General features: G+C 36.8%; 1 protein-coding gene across 1 annotated transcript in view; it reads left to right on the top strand.

The window, feature by feature from the left end:
* LOC135083012 (uncharacterized) overlaps positions 1 to 16,851 on the top strand; it is an 89,034-nt gene that overhangs the window by 56,757 nt on the left and 15,426 nt on the right. Inside the window, exons 4-7 of the mRNA XM_063977775.1 lie at positions 11,000 to 13,788; positions 13,863 to 13,993; positions 14,362 to 14,580; positions 15,121 to 15,286. Coding sequence (XP_063833845.1) covers positions 11,000 to 13,788; positions 13,863 to 13,993; positions 14,362 to 14,580; positions 15,121 to 15,286 — 3,305 coding nt within the window. The remainder of the gene's footprint in view (positions 1 to 10,999; positions 13,789 to 13,862; positions 13,994 to 14,361; positions 14,581 to 15,120; positions 15,287 to 16,851) is intronic.

Below are 16,851 nucleotides of genomic sequence, written 5' to 3'. Positions count from 1 at the left end.
CATTGACCTGGCAGTAGTTCCTTTTGTGGTCAACGGTTTCGAAAGCCTCAGCCTGGACTGAAATGACGATTAAGTCTCTTAATATGTTAATCGGATGCGATTGCGAAGTCTACAGATGTAATCGGCGATTTAAGATCGAGTTTAGCTGGCGTTTAGTCTTGACTTGGTTTAATGATCATATCAATCAGTTTGCGATTTTGGACTGCGGTTTTCTTTGCGAATTGAGAAACAGAAGTGAGGTTAGGTTTTGAATCATTAATAATACAGACGTATTAGTGCTGTTGGCATTATCGGTCATGCACCTAGGTAAGCACGCGATAAACGTTGTCTTTATCGTTTAACCTATTGCGATAACCATTGGAAAAACCAGAAAAGTTAACTATTTGTACTGATTATACAAAATACATTACTGTCATAAACCTGATTTATTTCCTGAAAGAAAATCTGTAAACGTTGAAGTGTATTTTTTAGAAAAACACTAACTTCTTAGAAGAAATACGATTCTGTAACACTTGTGCCAAAGCATTAGTAACTAGATCCTACTTGAAAACTTTAGTGCTTTGAACTGTCCAGCTTAATTGATGAGTGTAAGCCGGTCAATTGTCTGTTGAGAACCACTATTACGGTGACCATTACAAGCTTCTATAAGTGCTGCTGATTTATTGCCAGCTTCAACAATTACATAACTTGCAATGTTACGCAATAATCAAAGCTCAGGCTATTTTGATGATTAATTGCAACAACTGGGCACTGCAACATCAACTGAAAAACTTGATTTAAAATTATTTTTGTCATGCGAATTTCAAAATTGACAGAATTCTCGGGTCCGTGGCCGAGTCCCCCAGTATTTGACGCACCCGTGGTGGACGCCCCCGATTTAAATAAATTTAATATCATATTTTTTTCGGCTTTTGCACTAAGTATAGTCAACAAAAAAAAGTGTCACAAGCTAATTATTATACTAAACTATGCATGTTTGACGCTATTTATGCAATCTGGGAGCAAAATTTTAACCCAAAACCAGCAGTAGTAAGAAACAAAAAACTTCTGTAGGAATTATTTTCATTTCATTAGATTCATTTTTGTGTTTAATTCTACTGGCCTAATAAATATTTATTCGTTTATAAACATTTTTGTGCCTGACTGTACATTTGATTAAAAATTGCTTCAAATCGAATTTAACTGACCGGGGGCGTCGACCACGGGTGCGTCGAAAACTGGGGGACTCGGCCACGGACCCGACTTCCAGTAGCGGTCATATGGAAGTCCTATTGTCCTGTCTCTAAATTGCACGGTATTTACTGAATGTAGTGCTACATAATTAATCTTAATGTTGGCATTATCAATTTCGATTGTAAGTAATCCAACGAGAGTTAATATATTTAGGTTTCTATAGGTCTAATTAAATAATAGTTTTAACGTGTAAATCTTAAGCACGGAATCATTTTAATCATAACCAAGCAACGTGTAGACAAGTTTTATGACTAATCGCCTTTATTAAAGTTTATTGTATTTCCAACAAAATGCACATTTCCTTGCAATCTAAATCGGAATTCCGACAATCAGGAAGGCAGGTCTTTCAACCTTGATTGCACTTATTAAATTCAAATTAGTTGGCTCGTGGGCCGATACTATCTGGGGCGATGAAAGATGTTCAACCTACGGCAGGCATTCTTCACATTGACCTTCAATACTGGTTTAGACAATATGTATTGTCTCCGGTACGCTGTTTGCTGGGTCTACTGCGAAAACTATTTCAATCGGACAAACGCTCTGAATTTTTAGGCTTATTTTACTGGCGGTTACGTTTTCACGACTAGCAAAATGTTTTTTTTTTTGTTTTTAGGTAGAATTGAAAAACCTTAAATGCCTCATATTACAACTACTTATGATAATATTATCAAAGTTCCTGCAACATTAAGGACTCATCTCTACAGGTATCATCAGATCAGGTAAATCTAGTCTTTTCTATTAACGTTTTATAGAAACCCAATGGAAATCGTGTCGTATAAGAACGAAACTTCGAATTTTCTTTTGAGTCAGGTTGAAAATAGATTGAAGAATCTTGTAGCAGATTGATAATAGGTGACGACAACTAGATCATCTCAGCTATTGCAAACAACAAAATAAACTAATTGACCTTCACTGGTTGGGTTTTTATTGGCGGTCAAGCTGTAGATCCTGGCTACACAGGAGTTGCGGCGGTGGGAACGAGAGGTGGGAATAGTTCCGTAAGCAATAAAATAAAGTGCCTCAGTATTTAAATCTTGACGTGTCCATCCATCTAACCACCAACATTGCTTAAATGTTATTTTTAATAACTTATTCCAATCCCAAATTGCATCCGAACCAATAAAACAACATAATAGCTATCAAATCAAACCAGTAGCTCAGTTAGCAAAAAATGTGAATTCAATATGTTTCAATGAAAACGTATCAAACGGAAGCCTCCAAGGCTCGCGGTGTCCGAGGTCTGTTTACGCCTCCGCTTCTGCTTGTAGTGGAATTTTGGGCCGTGGCTTGACTTGTAGCGAGTTGAAATTCTTATGGAAGTAAATTTAGATGTGTAAAATAGAGCCAAATTATTATTGTATTTTATTATGTATAGAGGTGTTTGATTTTAGTCTTCTTGTAATTATATAGGTAAGTACTGTGTAAGAATAAGATTATATTCGTTACTAGCGACCCCTGCTTCGCACAGGTTCAATATTATACAAAAAAAAAAAAAAAACCTTCCTCTTGAATCACTCTAAAATCGCCCCGGGTGCCAACCCAACGGGAGTTGCAGCGGTGGGAACGAGAGGTGGGAATAGTCCCGTTTTGTCGCACTTTTCGTGTTTTTTACTCGTCATCATTACCGAAAGCTCGCTTGCATAAAAGCCGCGTCTTTTTCAGACTACCAGTTATTCGCCAAGTTCGATGACGTCATTAGCAAATACATGTTATATTTGAACAAGTGAACTGTTAATGTGCTTCATGGTGTTTGGCTTCGTTCAAATGATGCGACAATCATTGGAAATACAGAGTCGTAGAGCAAACAGTTTTATGACCTCTATGCTGATTTAAAGCAGGCTCGAGTTATGTCAAATCTATTTTTAGATACCACTTGCGATGTAAATGGTTTATACGGCTTTTTAGGCTAAGTTGAACCAACTTATTTTAACCGTAACTTTAACGATAACCGGCGTTTTATGGAGTTTGACAGATATTTATTTGACGTTTGTTAAAGTTAAAGTAAGATGGTGCGACCCAACCTAAGTATGAAATACATTAATGCCCGATGCTTGCATAAGTGAAGCAGCAAATCGAACGCACAGCGTTGAATTCTCTGTCTGTGATTGGTTTGTTTGTCACCCTGTGCGTCCACACGCACTGTGAGACCTCATTGTTCTCATAGTAATAAGAATAAGAATAAGAATAAGAATATAAGAATAAATTTATTACTTAATAAAACTTAGCCTAGATACATTTGAATTCACTTACTTAAATTAAGGTTAGTGTGCGTAATGTGTGTGTGTGTAATGTTTGTGAATAAGTTTTTTACTCACTAAAATTTGTCGCTTCACTAAAATTTGAAGCTGCAACCAAAGGTGACATTCGGCAAATGAAGATATTACTATGCCTGGCGGCAAGAGGCATTTAAAGGTTTCGAAATGTTTTGGAAGAGGCATAAAATGAAGAATAATTAAATAAATTTTATGACTTTACTCGAATCTTGTTGAACCTCGATAATACATATTATAGTGGAGAAACAAATAAAAAACTGCTCAGTTTTCTGATTGATTGTCAACAAGACAGTGGATTGAATAAAAAGGGTTTATTCAGATTTTAATTCAATTCATTTCGTTATAAGACTGGGCAAAAAGCAAGGACACGCTTCACAAACATGTAGGCAACTTTTACTGCGTCCTTTTTGGTGACTGCAGTATGGTCATGGTTCATAATATTGACTCGATATAATCATCCAGCGGAAGATCAGATAAGACTGATGATTCCATGCCTCAGGTTCTGATCTATACTAATATTATAAAGCTGAAGAGTTTGTTTACTTGAACGCGCCAATCTCAGGAACTACTGGTCCGATTTGAAAAATTCTTTCAGTGTTAGATAGCCCATTTATCGAGGAAGGCTATAGGCTATACAACATCACGGTGCGATTAATAGGAGCAGAGCAATAATGAAAAATGTTGCGAAAACGGGTTTTCACGCGTACGAAGTCGCGGGCACAGCTATATTACAATAAACATCTGATCTAGTCTTTCAACGAATCTACATAACCTAAGAAGAAGAAGCATGTAGTGTAACTAATGCCAAATTTTATCCAAAGATTAAGGGAGTTCGAAGTGGGTTCCCTACGTTTTATCGAAAGTCGTTTCATCGAAGGCCGTTTCATCGAAGCCGTTTCATCGATTGGGCATAATCTCGAACGTACGAAATATCGAATGCCGTATCATCGAATGGTCACATTATCGAATGGTCGAATCATCGAATGTCTTAGTGTCGAAAGGTTGTTTATTAAGTATCAAATATGGCAACATGGGAGGTGACGTTAGGCTGACTTGCACAATCTTACTTTAACTGTGACAAACTTCAAAAATCTGTCAAACTCCGGTTATCGTCATAGATACGGTCAAAGTTAGGTGGTCCAACTCAGCCTAAGTTAGTTTAAACCCAGCTTTTTTTCCGTAACTTAAAATATCCAACTATCAAGTTTAATGACTTGTGGTTAAGTATTAAGTTAAGTATCAAGAAAATGCGTTTTCAAACCACCAAAATAGTAAAAGAGCGGTAAAGTTATTTAAATTTAGAACACGGCGTGTCACAGTTGGATTTCGCCGTATGGATGTTTTTTTAAATTTAGCTTGTACTAAGGAACTAAGGCAAAGGCGTGAGTGCATCATATAGCCAGGTCTGGTGGCCGAACGCTATTATGTTATTCAATAGCTATTTTCACTTTATAAACTCATTTTTTTATATCGATGTCATGATCAACTCCCTTACTATTAAAAAGTTACACACTCGTTGAACAGTAGTTTAAAGTGACATTTCCATATTAAACGTCACTTTAAACAAGTGTTCAGCGAGTTACTAACTTTTATTAGTCACTAGGTAACTCTTTAATATACGACCTTTCGACGCTAAGATATTCGATGATACGACCATTCTATAATGAGACCATTCGATGATACGGCATCCGATATTTCGTACGTTCGAGATTATGACCAATCGATGAAACGGCTTCGATGAAACGACCTTCGATGAAACGACTTTCGATAAAACGTAGGGAACCCGTTCGAAGTACCTACATTATAAGGAAGATCAAAGTAGTATTTTCGTACCACCCCTATATTTTCAATATTCCACCAGCTCGCACTAAGCGTTTCGCTAACACTTATAATGCGAACAGCTGGGGGCTGGAATTCACTCACTTCTTTCCCGAACATCATAATTCGGGCCTCTTCACGTACCAACCTAGACTGCATCTCAATTAACATCAGGTACGATTTCAGCCAAATACCTGTTTTGTGCTGCATAAAAAAAGTTTTTTTTTCCCAATATTTTACGATAAGTGTGCTACCGACAATGATCCTCCAAATTGTCTAAGTCTGCGACCGGTTCCCAAAAACGGCTCTTCTAACTGTTCCGCCGACATTATGGTATGTTTCCTTTATTAATGCTAATTCCAGCTGTAAATATCTGACTCCACAACATATCAGGTGTTTGTTTAGACTAATTCCACAAGCCATTTTGACGGTATGTTAATGTGTTTGTGGCACTAAATGTTTTAATTTGTTCGATTTATTATTTGGAATCCATGATTTAAGTAGTAGAAGCGTGCTTCCTGCTAGATTAATAATTGATAAAAGTTATTTTATGTTTCCAGTCTTAGAAGTTGAAAAATTGAAACTTTATTAATTACTTTTTTAGAATTTTTAGCGACTAGAGTTACTGGTTTTGTGACTTCTAAGAACGCATTATTTTAATTCAGTAAAACCGTGCGATTTTAATATCGTGACGGTTATGGAAAAATAAATTAGCTCCATGCATTTGGATAAGTGCTCTACTATTCCTATTTATGTTGGCAGCTCTGCAAATTCCCGCCAGAACTGGTCTTTTTTTTAAATGGCGTGTGACAGCACTGGCACAAAGGAATTTTGACACCCACACGAGTTACTCACCTCCTCTCAGCACTGTAGCAAAAAAATAATAATGACTACACTGAAGTCACTCGATACTGTTGTTTGGACAATGATTAATTTGAATTTGATTCGGTGAGTGTATTCATTTATTTTTTCATACATAGTGGTACTTTTCAGGTGTTGTAACGTCTACTTTTTCAATTGACACATTCAATTTGATTTTAATACACTCAGCAGTTATTATGTCTGATAAAACTAGTCTAGCGTTCATTGAATAGTTTAAAAAATTTAGGTTATCAACTAAGGTTGAGTTTGAGTTGCACCAGCTTACTTTAACCGTAACTTAACAATAACCGGTGTTTTTTGTATGGAGTTTGACAGACTTTTGACGTTTGTTAAAGTTAAAGTAAGATGGTGCAATCCAGCCTTTACAAGTGTTTGAAAAGTTTTTATGTCTTCTGTTACTATCTTCTATTGTCAAATTTAACTAACTGCAAGTGAATATTAAAAATACGAAAACAACTTTGTGCTTGTTTGTCTACCTATCCAAGCATGGGACAAATAATGAATTTTGATATAGAGATTGGACCTTAGAGGATAAGTCTAGGACTACGTTAGGTCCCGAAATATGAGAAATTGAAGGGGGTGAAATAGAGGATGACAAAAATATCAATCATTGCTCAAGTTATGGGATGTAAAAGTCACCATGAATGTAGTGTTAGTGTTTTTTTTTTCGGACGCAATGCGCAAAATATTCTGTGACAGACCGAAATTTATATAGGCAAGGCCGCAGGCAAAAGCTTGTATTTTAACGTTTAATATCGCCATTGATATTATCTGTAATCTTCGAACTTTCTCGGACATCTCAAAAGGCAGAGTCATTGAAACCCCTAATCAAAATGCCGATTTCTCAGTTATTTATCAAGATTGGTATCGATAATGTTTTTTATAATTCTTTTCAAGATTTTAATTCATAAAAATAAATTTTCGGCGCGTAAAACAAGGGGCGGTGCCGCTTTTGAGTTTCTCATCTAGATCCGTTATCGTGCACGAAAACATCTCGCACGTTACTCGAAATAAAATACATAAGTAGGCAGGCAGGTATAACATTTTAAGGCGAATCGCTTTTTACGGATATTCAACTTAGGGCCGAGTTTTCAATCGTCCAGATAACTTTTAACTGAAGAATAAACTTGTCATTTTGACATATTTTCCATACTGAAACTGTCAATGTGAAAAACTTATTTTTCAGTTAAAAGTTACCCGACTATTGAAAAATCAGCCCTTAATAAAACTAAATAAACTGTTAATAGTAAGTAGTGAGTTACAGATGCATAAAAAGTAACTGAAGAAGATAATATAACTCAAAATTCAAACAACTTTCAGACTGAAGAAAGGTGACTGAGTTTCTTCCGCCACTTCTTATGTTGTCCCGAAGTGGTGGTAAGGTAAACACATTTATTATAATTAATAAAGTATATGAATAAAAATTTTGACTGATTTGGACAGGAGAATTTGATCACTTTATGTTCTTGTATGGTGTTGTTACTTAGACCAACAGAATAAATGATTCAATTCGACTGAACTCAAAAGCACGGAATTGTATTTTTTTTTTCACACAATCATGTCGATTTAAATCTGCAAACGCTACTAAAACTCTACAAAACTATAATTAAAGAATCCAGAAGTCTACTAAGAACCTCCGAGTCGAGGGATCTAACGTTTTTACTGGGACCACGAAAGATATTGTAGTTACTTATAAATAAATCTAGTCACCGTTAAACGTATTTCCAAAGAACTTACCCAAACAAGGCATATTAATAACTTCTAGGTATTGAAATAAGAAAAACGGCTCTCCTTAAGCCGAAAGCTCGTTCTAAAAATAGGCATGACACGCCTCTACCGATGCAGCGCATAATTTTGACTCTGTGACAAAGTAATTTGAATGTGTAGCAGGTACGCATCTTGTTTATGACCAGAACCAGTATTGTAAAGAAAAAAAAAACTGCTAAAAAAGAAATAAAAAGTCACTAAAGAGGTACATAGAGACGACGTAAAGTTTTTTGAAAAAGATCGTTAAAAATCTTGGAGATTTGACGCAAATACTAAAGCTATACGTATAAAACTAAATAGTCATGTTCACATTACACATGTTTAGATAAAATTTTATAACCTTGATTCGAAAATTACCGGTGTTTTAGGATGTGAACTTTTCTCCGATGTTTTTTCAAATTTTTGGAAAGATGTGAAGAATGTTGAAACTTCGAACTCGTATTTTCTACTTGTTTTAAAGGGTTTTTGAATCAAATCAGAATGTTTACCGAGGCTTACTTAGTTATTACTTTATTGGTAGTCAAGATCTAAATCCAGGCTAGATAAGAAGTTGTAAGAAACTGAAGAAGGGGGATACTTCTACTAATCAACATACAAAATCAGTTTTTCTTTTCAAAGTTATGTAAAGCTGTTTTTCAGTTTTACAAGTATCTCATACTTTGTAACTTATTTTTGATTCTTTGATCGGTCATTCATCATTCAATCCAAAAATTATTCCCTATTTAGCTAATTTGGAGATAATATACAATATCCATAATACACAGGACGTGAATCGATCCAAAGCAAAAACTAAGCTTCAACATGATTAATGTTGTTTAATTCAGTAATCTCCTTTGTATAGGTTTTATTTATCAAAACACTTTTTATGGTTTGTAATGATGACGATGACGGTTACTTGTTTAATATAATATTGGTTTTTATGGGGTTTTTTAGTCGAATGATGTTGTCAGGTTGGTAGGATTTAAGACTCTACACAATGTGCGCTGAAGTGCAATTGATAAAGGCATAAGTGTGCGTGTTGACGTGTGTGTTATTTTAACAAAGATGATCGTAATTCGTTTTTTTTTTAAGTTTAATGAGTAAAGTAGCCAGGCTCGGGAATAAAATCTTAACCACGTAGTGATGTAGGTACTCATAATAACCTGAAAACACTCTTTTTGATAATTTATGTATTTTAAAATTTAATAATCATTATTTAGTAGTCAAAACGCTAACAACTTATTCTTTAACGTTCTTCATTTAATACTTTAAATGTATAACTGTGGATAATTTACTTACAATCTGAGATCTATGTAACTATTACTTCAAGCATTAAATTGTAAATAACTATTACTTACCAATACGAGTATATGTTACTGGCAAATCGAAACTAATTACTAATTTAACTGTGCGGTCGTGTTAACTAAGGTGACTAAGACTAACTACATGCCGAATACTGTAACTTTAAATAGTTAAATCTGACCTGACTCAAATGGCAATGCCAGATTTTGTATGGAAAGTGGCGTCTTTTTTTTTTCGCGCGGCCATCGACCAAACTTTGTTTTTTGATTACAAAATAGTGTAATAAACCAAACTTACTATGACATGTATACCTCTAAACTCAGTCTGAACTGAGTTACGAGCATTAGAAGTTTGATGATTTTCATACTAGATTTGCTTTTTGTGCGCAAGTTTTGTAAGAAATTGCAACAAAATATTGCGCTATTTTTTTATTGCGCTGATTCTGCTCCATACTGATGTCTGGAGCCTTTAACACCTTTGCTGCGGCAGTAACTTTCTAATACTTTCCATTCCTTCGGTACAAGGTCAGTAAACCTGGTATTAAAAATTACATTGTGGCGGCACAAGGCTTAAAGACCTTGTAATATTTAAGATATATTAATTTTATTTTTGGCTTCATGTTAATAGATATTGTGTTTTTTTTCTTTGAATATTAATAATAATGCATTTATTGACATACACCTGAAGGCGTTCGTGAATAACTTGTTTAGTATAAAAATTATAGCTATATTCAAAATACAAGGCTTATGCACCTTGTGCCGCACTGAAGTAGGGAAGTCTGGTGGGTATTCTAGGGATGTGAAATACAAATATCGATAGTTTAAATTAAGTTTTAATAAAAATTTAAAAAAGTAACAAAAAAAGATGTTTTAATAATTTAGTCTAAATATTTTACAAATAAGACATACGTGCATAAATACTTAAATAAGCTATATTTAAAGAAAACATATTAGTTACAACTTCAAATGTTTGTCACGAAATACATTATTTAAATTAGCAATAAATCGTGTAGCAAATTAAATTATAATCAATTTGCAGTTTTGATTTTGTTTGTTTCTCTTGACGCCATGTCGACATGTGCGTTTCTTACGAATGCGAGGCAACACTGGCTGCACGAAGCTAGCGTGGGGTGCGGTACCAGGTGCGCAGGGTACAAGGTGCTTCGACCTGGTTTCGCATTGTGAAGACATTTTATTACTTCCGTGCGGTACCAGGTCTAAAAACCTGGTATTAAGGTAGGTACATCATTGGATTCTATTTTAAGAATACATCATAGATATATATTCATCACTTTCCTACACCGGACCCAATTGAAGTTATGCCTTTCGCACGACAAGGAAGACTATAATTTTCTTAGCCGCACGGTAAGCGAGACGTACACAAGGTCTATAGACCTGGTTTCGCACTCAACGTGTTAATGGATGGTATTGTTTGTTTACACATACAATCTCACTATTTTGTTACAATTTCTTACAAAACTTTGCGCGCAAAAAGCAAATCTAGTATGAAAATCATCAAACTTGTAATGCTCGTAACTCAGTTCAGACTGAGTTTAGAGGTATACATGTCATAGTAAGTTTGGTTTGTTACACTATTTTGTAATCAAAAAACAAAGTTTGGTCGATGGCCGCGCGAAAAAAAAAAGACGCCAATTTCCGGCATTGTCTTTTGCGATATCCTAGTTCCAGTATTCGGCTGATAAATATTTAATTGCAATGGAAATGAAAACTATATTCCTATTTCAGGTAAAACCGGTAAACCGCGTGAAACGCGGGGCACCTCATCCGAGCCACCAGTAAGAAAAGAACCATTCACACACCTCTCAGAGAAGGAACTGATAGAAGAAGCAAACAAAGTGATAGCACAAGCTTCAAGCGTCACCTGCACAGCCGACCATCCTCCTGAGAAGTTCTTCTCTCTACCACACAGAAGAAAGTTCAAAGAAGATAGGTCAGGCAGAAGAAACAGCGACGATAACACTGACAATCCGATAAAAACCAATCTAGGCAGATCCACTAGTGATGTAAGTTCAAAGAAGAGGAAAGAAAGAACATCACTTTCAACACTTTTTAGACGCGCTCAAAGAACCAAAAGCCCAGATGCCCCCGTTAAAGTTACAACGAAACCGATTGTTGTTGTAAAAAGAAGCAAAAGTGACGTCTCAGATTTAAAATCAAACACAAACCTGAATACCCAGGTCAAACCTATTCGAAAAAGATCTGGCAGTGAGTCTGAAGAGTTCTTAAAATCTTTGCGCAACAAAAAGTCACAGTTATCTCCAATAATCGAGAGCTCACCCCGTGAAGATTATTTCAAGAAAACTCCTCCTTTGGAAGTATTTCAGAAACAAAAGTTATCTCAAAAAGACAGTAATAAAAGTGATGATCCAAAATCCAGCAGCGAAGGTAGGAAAGTTAATCCAGTAGAAAAACCTCCTAGATACAAAACACCTGAGAAACAAGAGCCGAAACCTCCTGCCAGGACTAAACGAGGAAAATCTTTAGAAAAGGACAAAGAGAAATCGCCACCTATTACTGAAACTCCTAAACGAAAAACTGAGGTTAAGAAAACACTTTTAGTAGATGAAATAGATTCACACAAAACTAAAAATACAAAGCCAGCAGAAGTAAAAGATAAAATCAAGGAGAGTATAAGAAAAATCGAAGAAAACGTTTATGGTGATAAAGAAATGATCCATAGCAGCCAATTACCTCCTGATAAGCCACCGCTAACAAGGGGTCACACTGTAGATCATTTAGTGAGAATCTTGAAAGAAGACCAATCGTCGCCACCGCCAAAAACTCACTTGATATCTCCACCAAACGGTACTAATTCCAATCAACCATTCTCTTACATCAAGCCTAGTGTAAGTCCTGATCCTAATTTATTTGTACGTACAACGAGTCCGGACCGAGTGCCTTCTCCAGTAAACAAGATGACTGATAAAGGAGTTGTCTACGCCCAAGTGGTTAGAGACTATGGCGATAATACTTCTAGTCGTCTTGGCAAACAAACCGTACATAAAACGTATTCACCTTCAAGAGAGAAATATGGGAACCATTCAGACGAAGACGAGGGCTACGATGAAAGACACAAACATTCTAACACCCGCTTCAATTACAATAACAAGACTAACGGTAATGAGAACTACAATAGTATAGAAGGTTACAAAATAACTGACTCACCCATAAGGCCTAGATTCCGCGAGTATAAACTTACAAGCTTCGATGACTTTGAACCTACATACGCCAATGAATATCCTGGTGAGAATAATAAAACACATGATTACATTGATACTTTCCGGGGAAGAGGGGACGGAATGGATACAATGAAAAAGCACTATGAAACTGAAAACAATAAACTAGACTTCGATTTCAACGAACTGAGTCATAGACGTCAGCTTTTGGAATCGAAACTAAATGCTCGGAAAATAGAACGGGAAAGATTGGTGACTGCAGAGCCTATTTCAAGGTACTTAGCCGAAACGGACCCCATTTATGAAGCAGAAAAACGCAGACAAGCGACAGAAAAATATGTAGATGAGACAGCTAGATATTACCGTCATACATTAGAGAGAGATGGTTTTGCTGAAAGCAGTGTCACTGAGGATTACAACAAGTATGAATCAGACAATAATAAAGTCAAATACAACACTGAAACTAGAACATACCAGAAAGTTCCTAGAGGAGAACTGAATAGACGTGAGTTTTTAGACAGCTTGGAGCCTGAAGCTCGGTTGAGGGAAGAAAAAAAGGTGTTTCCTCCTGAGCCTGAATATGAACCACCAAGTCTAGAGTTCAATTCTGGTAAGCCCGTACTTACGCCTGATGAGTACAAGGAAAAGAAATACAAAGTGAAGAAGAATCTCAATTCTAGTCATGACGTAATACAGACCGGTCAAAAGTATAAGGGCAGAGACGACTGGTTTGGTAAGAGAAAGGGGCATTACGCGTCTAATCCTGAGATAGCTCAGGAAAGAGAGGACGATTATGCCAACATTCGATATGAAGCCAAAAACGCTGAAACTTACCATAATTCTTTACGCCGTGTAAAGAACAAAGACCGATACTATAAAGAAGACTATGGAATACGACGACATGATTCTGGCGACAGCCGAGAATACTACCGAGATGACAGATCGCCCCGTCGATACGATGTTGACAATCGCTTAGTCGATTCTGGAATCGAGAACGATTTCAGGAGGGATTCTAATAGGGAGCTCCATAGAAGACACACAAGACATCAGAGTGACGACGATGTCCACAATACTTCTCTGTTTCTGGCGAGTGAGAGGAGGCACACAGAAGACAACTATCCCAGCGAACAGATATACGCCAACGGCGAATATCTGGCAAGGTTTAAAGATTTCAGGGAACAGTCTGGTTATGGGAAAGAGTACATTCGGAGGGAGAGGAGTGCTGACGATGGGTCACATTTCGAGCCTAAACACGACAGATATGAGAAAAGTCCAAACGATGACAAAATAAGTGCGAAACCTCCTAAAGCCACAAAGAAACTTTCTGGACTCGAGAAGGTAAGATTTTTACACGATAAAAAAGATTTTAGTCTCAAAATACAGTGTGTAAAAGGTTGTGATTTCTTTATTAGGTGAAACAGCTGTTCTCTCGCGACTCTTCGAAGAAGAGCAAGAAAGAGAAGGATGTGGTCCAGCCGAAGCCTCGCACCCGGGTGCTCAAGAGCCCTGAACATCTTGCTAGAGATGACTCTGAATACAGAAGGTAAATCCCAGTACTGTTGGGTATAATAGATCTATTATTCCGTCATACCATCACTGCGTCACTTGATTTGATCTTATTAGACAAATATTTTTCTGTAAACTGCAATTATCAACATGCAGACTGATGAAATGTAGAATAAGAAGGATTGAGATTCATTCGTCGACCATTCCTTATAGTTTCTTATTGTAGTTTGTCTGACTTTAACATTTTTAATGTAAATACCTATTTGGCTCCACTCATCGTTATCATCATCATTTCAGCCACAGGACGTCCGCTGCTGAACTTAGGACTCCCCCAATGACTTCCACGTCGCCCGGTTGGTAGCGGCCTCGTATTCGCGCTCTTGATAACAAACTATTTACTTTCAGATACACAGACCCAGAACCAAGCGACATCGTCGTCAAGAAGATAGACTACACCTGTCACGCTGATGAACGACGATTCAGAAACTCCAGGGAAGATCTCGATAAGTACAGGAGCTCTAGGGAAGATCTGGACAAGTATAGGAGCTCCAGGGAAAACCTGGATAAGTACAGGAGCTCGGACAGCCCTGAAAGGAAGTACAGGGAGACAGACTTTGATGGCAGGTTGGTTTCTATGGCAGTGTACATTTGTTTTCTTGTATGGTTGGTTGTCCTAATAAATAAAATAAAAATAAAAATGTATTAACCCTTCATGTCAAATTAGTAGTACTGCCGATAGCACATCAAACTCAAAACTATAGAATCTTTATTTATAAGGGATATCAACAGCTTACAGATCTTATGTATAGTATAGTTGTGTAGTTATAATGGCTATCTTGCTAAAGAAATGTGTAGTCTGATGAGCTGTACTGTACAAAAAGATGATAGTTTCATCCATTACTGCTCAGAGCCAGCTGAAATGTTCTCCCAAAGTGGTAATAGGGCAGGCTATTTTTAATACGTGTGTTGTATAAGTACCTACCCTGGAAAGGGTCGACATATTAATCAAGAGTTTGAATTTGAAATCTTCTTCTGAAGTTTCTCCTTTAACATCACTCTTTACAAACAGCTAGTAAGCCAGCCAGCTTCATAAGCTATAGAAAAAAACTACTGTATCAAGTCTTTAATGTAAAGTCCATGATGTTAGAGTTCTTTCATTTACAGGTATGACATAAAGACAGAAGAGAGGCGCTACAAGGACCGCCGGCAGGAGAAGAGGTACAACTCCTCAGAGAGAGACAGCGACCACCAGTCCAGACCCTCAGACGCCGAGAGCGATCTGAGGAAGTCCAGGTCGAGAACTGCTGGCCCTCTGGATTCGCCTGCCTTGGTAAGTTTATACACAGTTTATTGATCTAAAACTATATGAGTCGAGTTAACTGCGCCCCTGGCTGCCGTGATGTCACATCGACGCTCTGGTATCTGGAGAGTAGCTTTCCAGCGAGGTGCGGTTAGCTTGATCGGGTTGTATGACCGTAGCTATGTACATAATATACTAGCTTTCCGCCCGCGGCTTCGCCCGCGTGTAATTTTGTCTGTCACAGAAAAACTTTATCGCGCGCGTCTGTTTCAAAAACCGGGATAAAAACTATCCTATGTCCTTTCCCGGGACTCAAACTATCTCTATGCCACATTTCATCAAAATCGGTTCAGTGGTTTAGGCGTGAAAGAGATACAGACAGACAGTGTTACTTTCGCATTTATAATATTAGTATAGATTGTCGACATTCCACCAGCTCTCACTAGCGTTTTGCTTACTCTTTTATAATGCAAACAACTAGGGACTGGAATGCACTGCCTGCTGCTGTCTTTCCCGATTACTATGTGAGAGTGAATAGGCACCTACAGAACAGAATGTACCATCCAAGACTCATGTAGAAAGTCACACTCACAGGTGTGATTGCAATGAAATACCTGCCTTGTTCTGAATTATGAGTTTAGCTGATGTCTGTCTAAGATGAAGAAACAAGAAATATAATAAACAGTTTTTTACCATAGTTTATAAGACCTTTGTTACTAACACTTTTATGGGCTATGCCTGAAATAAATACCTTTTATTTTTTTTTATTTATTTATTTATTTACTCTTTACGCCTTCTCTATTTTGAATATTATAATTTTATTGATTGCAACCGTTCGAATATAAACCATAAACATCATAAATGCGCCTCAAATGCTAATTCCTTGTAAATAACTCCGGATTTCGTATTGTTTTTCGCTTTTATTACTACGTGTCGATTCCTGGCGTGTTTATTTATATTATTAACCCACTAACCTACGACCGTTTGAGCCACTAAAATCATAAAACTGTAGTCAAAGTATGCAATGATACACAACGCGCACGACCTTTTGCTATAGGTCAGAAGGGCACAGCTTGAGGAGAACAGGCAAACCACTTGTGGGAAAAGATGTAGAGACTGGACGTGTTCGTGATAACACCTAAAAAACGCAACTAGGTATAAAACCATAATGGCCATGTAACTTTGAAGATTTCCTGAGATTAATACCTAATGTTGAAAGTTCATTCCCAATTAATGAAATATGTTAAAAATTACCAAGTCCTAGGAAATCCTAGCCTCACACATAATGAAAAATAGCTTTTTTTCGAGTCACTGATCGATCAGCGTCGATACAGCCAAAACCAACTGAGTATATTTAAAGTTATAGAAAGATGATAAGATGTTATTGTGAATTTTGTAGAGCTGCCGCTGAAACATGATTGACACACAAAAATATACAAATAATTAGGTACAATCTCATGGAATAGCTAAATAAGCCATTGAAATACATAGTTACATTGAAAAAAATAAAATACCCCATCATTGCCGACTACGAGACCATTTTGTGAACAGATTTTAATTATCGACCCATTTGTTATTATTGTAATGAGTATCGT

Source organism: Ostrinia nubilalis, chromosome 22 (genome assembly GCF_963855985.1).
Source record: "Ostrinia nubilalis chromosome 22, ilOstNubi1.1, whole genome shotgun sequence".
Lineage (NCBI taxonomy): Eukaryota > Metazoa > Arthropoda > Insecta > Lepidoptera > Crambidae > Ostrinia > Ostrinia nubilalis.
The sequence above is the reverse complement of the archived record's forward strand: the minus strand, read 5'-3'. Positions and strand labels throughout refer to the sequence as shown.